Source organism: Kryptolebias marmoratus, linkage group LG8, assembly GCF_001649575.2.
Source record: "Kryptolebias marmoratus isolate JLee-2015 linkage group LG8, ASM164957v2, whole genome shotgun sequence".
NCBI classification, from domain to species: Eukaryota; Metazoa; Chordata; class Actinopteri; order Cyprinodontiformes; family Rivulidae; genus Kryptolebias; species Kryptolebias marmoratus.
In genome coordinates, this window is record NC_051437.1 from 16,998,649 (window position 1) to 17,005,832 (window position 7,184).

General features: G+C 41.5%; 1 protein-coding gene across 2 annotated transcripts in view; it reads right to left on the reverse strand.

Moving 5' to 3' along the window:
- Positions 1 to 7,131, reverse strand: part of hoxc4a (homeobox C4a) — a 13,958-nt gene extending 6,827 nt beyond the window's left edge. The window contains exons 1-2 of one of the 2 annotated variants that reach the window (XM_037976949.1): positions 2,938 to 7,131; positions 2,054 to 2,411 (exon numbers count right to left, since the gene is read on the reverse strand). In XM_037976949.1, coding sequence (XP_037832877.1) covers positions 2,054 to 2,411; positions 2,938 to 3,373 — 794 coding nt within the window. In that variant the 5' untranslated portion in view covers positions 3,374 to 7,131. Of the gene's footprint in view, positions 1 to 1,363; positions 2,412 to 2,937 lie in introns of those variants that run through there. The other variant, XM_025005738.2, reaches the window with a different exon arrangement.
- Between the last annotated feature and the right edge of the window lie 53 nt (positions 7,132 to 7,184).

The following is a 7,184-nucleotide window of genomic DNA, read 5'->3' on the forward strand; positions in this document are numbered from 1 at the left end:
CCCCCCCCCCCCCCCCCCCCAGCCACACACTCCCCCCAAAACACGCAGGTTTTAAAACATCTGCGGTCCCGTTTAAACTGGCCTGTTTTAAGGTCCAGTTTCGATCTCACACATCTGTGGAGAGTGTGTGTGAGTGTGTTTGGGGGTGTGGGGGAAGGATTCCAACCTGGTACACGATTATTTGATGTTATCAAATCTGGCTATCATCAGAGCTGTTTTCCAGAACACAACACAAAGCTCTGCAAGATTGATGATGGAGAATACCTCTTCCCTTTGTGTTGTTTTGCCTCCCACTACGCGAGGCATTTTATAAGAGCCATTCATGTCATGGTTTCAATAATCTATCAAATTCTTGCGCGTCTCTGGGTTTGACTCATGTTTAAACTTCATTTTGTCCAAAGAAAATGTGGGATAAAAACACCACAATCGTGTGCATTTCAGTTGGAGATGGAGCTTGAATGTTTTTTTTGTTTGTTTGTTTTTTTGTGGATCAGTCCAGCAGCTATAAACAATCCTGATGTGTGTTAATGCTCCTGCACGATTACAGACGCATGATGACGCTTTAAAAAAGAAATGCAGATTTCTGCATTCAATAAAAGACTGAACTGTCTGAACAAACACTCGTAAAAACATCCTCCCCGTGTCCAGGCCACTGCTGCAGAGCCTCCTAACAAAGGTCAGCTACAGTGATTTCACCAGAGCCACACCATGCATTACATTGAATCTATGTGTACTTCACGACTCTTTGTTTATTCTTAATATTCTTAATATTTTTTCCTTTTATTTCACATGTGAAGACCCAGTCACATGGTGATAGTGGAGCATAGAAAAAGCAGGTCAACTATGTGTTACAAAATGAGTATTTTACAAGAATCTATCATTTCTAACACATTACAAAGTCTATATAGTCTATATTAACAGCATGCATCTTTGTGTTGAAGAAAGCAAAATAACAGCTCCATTTGTGGCACTGGCAGAGGCAGTGCTGTGTGGACTGGAGGGCCTCAGTCTGTGGCGTTAATTGAATGTCCTTCAGACTGATGAGGTTGCAGTAATGCACAGCGTAAACTACTTCTTTTTTTCGTATATTTTTTGGGGAAACAACTTCAGTCCATTATTACTGAGTCTTCAACAGAAGCACACTCATCTACACACACACATTAGGGCACTCACACTATGTCTGTACACAATTTAAGGGCGCCAAAAATGAGCTGCAGGATTGATAACCAAAGTGTGAAAAACAAAGTGATTCTTGTTCCCATCGTGAAATGTTAAATAAGTCACGCATTTCGCACAGCTTTAGGACCCTCCAATCTACAGAAAAAGTAGACCTCGTCTCACCTAAAATGAACTTCCACCATACGTGTGTAAAACTAGTAGACACTCACTGTTTTATTGACCAATATGATTAGCACAAGTACACTAAAACTCCGTTTATTGCATTTCACAATAATCTGCTTTTCAACGGTCTCTAAACACAACATCAACACCACAGAAAAAGAACTAAAACTGCAGATTTAAAAAAAAATCCTGTTTCTTGAAATACACGAGGTAATTCACACATTGTTGTCATCCTAAACATACATGTTCAGAATCAATGGTGCGTTCAAGTTTCATCTTTTTTTTCATCTATACCAAAAATAATTATTTTAATGATATCCTTCCAGTGTTGTTTGAAATAAATAGATTGTGCATTTTACCTTGGGCAGCAGGGCAAAAACAATGGCCCACAATAACATTTGGATAAAACGTATATTATTTTTTTTCTACTTTTCCTCCTTCATTCAAAAAACATTTTTATAATAAAAAACATCATGATAAGTGAAATTCAAATAAATTAAACCCTGTGTCACGTAAAAATAATCCATCGGTATTCGCAGTAATCCATGCTATATAACATGCATTTTATATAACTTTGGACTTAAAGGAAACCGCACAAGATAGCTACGAAAACAAAATATATAATTGTTCTATAAATAACCAGTTCTTCGTCTAGCCCAGGCGTGGGTTTGTGGTTGTTGTTGTTGTTTTTTTGTTTTTTGTTTTTTATAACCTGGTAATATCCTCGCCATGCTGTGCTCCGGTGAGTTCGTCGGGGGCCCCAGTGTTAGTGGCCGAGGCAGCGGCGACTCCGCCGGCTGCTGAGCTTGTGTTGGACCCGGAGGAGGAGGAGGAGGAGGATCTCACTTTGGTGTTCGGCAGCCTGTGGTCCTTTTTCCATTTCATCCTGCGGTTCTGAAACCAGATTTTAATCTGTCGCTCGGAGAGAACCAGGGTGTGTGCGATCTCGATGCGCCTCCGCCGGGTTAAATAGCGGTTATAGTGGAATTCCTTCTCCAATTCTAAGACCTGCTGCCGGGTGTATGCTGTCCTAGACCGCTTTGGCTCCGTCCCATTGTAACCAGAGTTCACTGGGAAAGAAAAAGAGGAGAGAAAGGGAGACAGAGAAAGGAGGGAAAAAAGGAGGGGTAAACAAGAATGGCCTCAACTGAGATATGGCTAGAAAGATTTATTGGACATGAATGTTTAGCTGTTTGAGAAATTTAAATGGGAAGTTAAGAACTTCTTAGCGTAATGAGAGGACACTCACATCCAACCATGATCTAAATTATTAATGCAAGATCACAAAGCTCAGTTTTTTTTCCTCTCCTTTCTTATTCATTTCTCCCCCTCTCTCTCTCTCTATCGCGCAATACATAACAGCAGAAGCCACATGGTGATACGGCTGCCCTGAGTATACCTCGGCTATAAAATTTATGGTGGATGTAATTACCAATGCCGAGTCGTAAATCCGCCTCAATTGTGCCATTTCAAAGGCTTCCCTGCTATCGGAGCAGGGGCTGGCAACGAGATGGGAGTCAGAGGGGCTGATAAAGGGAGGCAGAGGGAGAGAGGAGCACGAGGAGTGCAGGGAACATAAACACACAAGTTGCCTACCAGTGCTGACGTGAATTTTCTTCATCCATGGGTACACCACGGGCTGTTTGGAGGAGGCTGTGCTGTTGGGATGCTCCGGGGTGGCTTGGTTGCAGGCGGAGGCTGCGGCCGGTGGGGTGGCGGGGGACATGGACAACTGTGGGGTTTCACATGATGCAGGTTGCCCCTTTCCTGTCAGCAGGTGCGCAGAGTGGGGTATTCCGTGTCCCCTTGGCGTGTCGGGCTCGGGGATGCTTGCACAGTTATACTGGCGGTCTTGGTAGCTCGCCCGCGGAGGATATAACTCCTGGTGGTGATGCTGGTAGCCAGTGTCCCTCGCTCGGCTGTAATATTCTGGACTATGCTCGGGGATGTAGTTGTTTTGCGAATATTCCTCGCATGGAGGAAATTTCGGATCAATGTAGTTAGACTCCATCAAATACGAGCTCATGATCATTAATTTCTGGAGTGGAAAATAATTTTTCTAGCTTTGTCGTTTTTCTGCTCCATAAAGCCCTCCTACTTGCGAGCAGCCCTGTAAAGTTACTTTAACCACGTGACCCAGTGGCCCAATGGCAGCGTAAGAGGTAGTTCCCGGATAAGGAACCAGAGGTATTTAGCATACCTACAGTCGCCATTGTGGGCTGAAAGCGCTCTCTCTCCTCCTCCTTTTTTTGCCTAGGTCTCTTTCTCTCTCCCTCCTTTTTTTTCTTTACCTCGCCCTCCTCTCTCTTCCCCTTCCTCCCCCTCTCTGGTTTTGTTACCAAGGCAATTGATCTTGGGGACAAAACTAGTAGCTGCTGACCAAGGAAAAAACAAAACTGGCAAAATCCACCGGTTCCAATTATTCAAAGGGACAATGGTTCGCCAAGGATAAAGCACAACAATGGAGAAACAATCATTTTGTTTGTTTGCACACCTTCTGTAAAGGTTACCTGCAAATTAATGAAAGCACAGTCTTTATCAGCATTAGTTCAGCTGTGAAACAGATTACAACCCATTAAGAACTACAGCTGCTTGCCAGAGTCACTCCTAAAGCTCTGAGAGTGCTAATATTTAATAGAGTGTCATTCTTAGTGTCAGAAAGTGAGATGGATATAAGGGTGTGGCTAAATTTTGAAAGCTTGTTTGATCATTTACATTAGTGGACTAGAATGGACATTAAAAGACAGCCTGCCTTGAAAAAAAAACAGCCTTCATAAAACTATGATATATTTATATGCTTTAAACCCTTTTCTTTCAGGCTGTTCAGCAAAACAAAAAAAATGTGGCTTTCAATTTATATTAGAAAAATTAAATAGAAAAACAATAACAATTGGATTCATTCACATCAGGTGTTTTCATCAGCAGCTGCTGTGAATGTCACAACAGTCAGGATCAACAGGAACTCCCCAAAATCTTTAGATACCACATAATAAAACGATAAAACGTCAATAACTATCTTGTGGTACACAACAAAACAAAGCAGACAAGTCAAAATGCCTTTAACTTGTCAAAGTCACTTCTCCTTACATACAACAAGCCTGTATAATAGAAACCTTTTTGCAACAGTTGGATTTTATTTTGAATGCTGTGATAATACCTACAGAAACATCGCTGCAAAACTGTTTTCAAATCAGCTAATACAGGACTATAGTGGAACCAGAAACCTGACAGCTTTGCAACAGAGTATAATATCACTGAATGACCACAATCAACCAAGACTGACACTAGATAATTGTGATTTAGGAAATCTGAGAGCATCAGATCACTAAAATTTTCAGACTGAATTGCATATATGAACCATTTTATTCAGGTAAAAGTAGTGTTTGCAGGCCAGAATGTTTCAACTGAAAATTACTCTTACATGCAGAGTAGCTTTCTTGCATCATCAAACTCATCAGCCCTTAACTTTCTTTGACAAAAGGACTCATCTTGGCTGTGTTATGTTACTCTATTATGTTTTACAAAACCATAAAAGGAGCCCCTATCTGCCACTTATTGCACATGTTGAGAGCTTTAAAAGCGTGCAAACAACAAGTAAATAAACTCCACAGGTGGATGCAGACAATCATACTGAAACATGGCGGGTAAAAAAGAAAAAAAACAAGGCAAACTTTTTTAAATCTAAAGACTGATTAATGCTAAATATCCCCAAAGTGATATGCAGCTAGTACTTTCAGAAACACATTTATGCTATCGTTTATGCATGCGCTTCCATTTCAACTATCTCAAGCATCTAAATGCATGGCAATAATTCATCCTAACTTGTTGAAGCAGCTTTCCAATGCGCCCTGCTAATCCTGGCTGAAGCCCTGAGCATGAGTCACATTGCTTGTGGTCTGCTTTAATGTTGTAAGCTGATGCTGCCTGGCTGTGTCAACTTGTCATGTGCTGTTGGCTTCCCATTATTATCAAAGTCAGATCAGAGACAAGGAAACGTGAGAGCCTAACGTCACATAATAATAATAATAATAATAATAATAATAATAATAATAATAATAATAATAATAATAATAATAATAATAATGTATTTAAGCCTGTGTAAAAATAGGATAGAAGTCAGTATTTTGGTCAATATAGCGCCACACTGCAAGTCAGGGGATCTATTTCTTCACACCATAATTACATAATAAGTTTGAAAACGATGTGAAACTGCATATCATATTTCTGGCTCTACTGTTTGTAAAGAATGCTCACGACATTTCTATTACCCCTGCCGAGGATGTTAGAGGCGTTTTATAGAGCAATAAAAGCCGTAAATCAGTCACTTTTAAACGACCCCTGGTTCCTAACGTGTTTTACAGGGTCTGACACAGTAGTAGCCGCGCATGGCTCCACTCTCTGTGGCCTGCGCACACAATATCCACGGCTGTGTGGGATTATGGATAAACTTTGTGACAGTGTTATTGCATCGCTACTGCCTGGGCTATCATCGCTGATGCGTGTGCATGCAAAAGCAAGAGAAGAAAAAAAAAAAAGGGTGGGGGTGGAGGGGGAGCGAGAAGAAGAGCAGAGGCAGAACAGTCCATTGACGTGGTTTTTCAGTTGCCCATGTATTCCTGTAGAGACGTATTTGCGATTGTTTGTGCTGCACGCAAATTCGGTTCTACAGGGTACATATAGACAACTAATGACTTTCAGAGGTTCGGGGGTTGATCTGTCGGAAAGGAAACATCTATGCAAGCAGGTTATCGTGTCGAAGTAGCATGCATGTATAAGGACCTGCAAAATATATATGTATACACTGCAGAAACGTCAAACAAAAGCGTGCGTAAAAGCTGATTCTGCCATAAACAGAAACTTGTTTGTAAAGAATCTCTCCTAAAAATATCTGTCCACACACACAATCATATACATCTGCACGCACACGCAGACAGAGAGAGGGGAACACAGAGAGGGTGTCTTTTCTCAGCTCTGTGCCTTTGAGGTAGCTCCTATATGAATATTCAGCCACAAACACGGCGGAGATACAAAAGGACGGCGTGACAGCGCAGATGAAAAATAAGTTTCTATTGTTCCCAACCATTTCTTCTGCTCGCTATTACCATACTGACCGCTCGGTAACCTTTCTTCCTGACACTCTGGAAGCTAATGAGAAAAGCCTCGGATGACAAATGCAATATCGGACATGTGACCTGCTTCGGGGTTATTAAAAACAACAAACATGCTCAGATTGTGAATCAATGGAATTGATTACAGTGGAGATGCACATGGGACTTCAAACGGTGCGAAAAAAAGATCTTAATCTCCATATTCCTTTATGTGCATTCTGTGCATCAGTATAGATTTTTTTTTATTGAATAAAAAAATGAAATATTCGAAGACAAGAAAATTGGGGGTGAAGAAGAAAGACAGACAGAAAGAAAAGCAAAAGCAGTGATGAGAAGCAGAAACGGCGTTCTTTTGGCTTTGTCATCATCATAAATACATGATATTTGTTGTGCACCCAGCCGGTGTGAAAGAGCTCCACGCACGCCACGCACTCCCTCCTCGCCCCATGCGCTCATGGCGAACGCATTTTAATATTAGTTAGACAGCCTGACCCGCGTTTCACCCCTCGCGTTTGACTGCCTCCAATAGTTCACTGCCAAGGATTATTGATGGAGGGACAGCGATGAATTCTTTCTGCCTCCACAAATGGCTTTCAGATCGTGCACCTAGTTCGATAACTAGTTATAATGTAAAAGTACAAAAAATGAGAGCCTCGGGCGCACCAATTTGATGTTTCATTTGTTCATTTGAGAGATTGTTAAGCTTTCTTCCACCCCCCCCACCCCCTTCCCCCC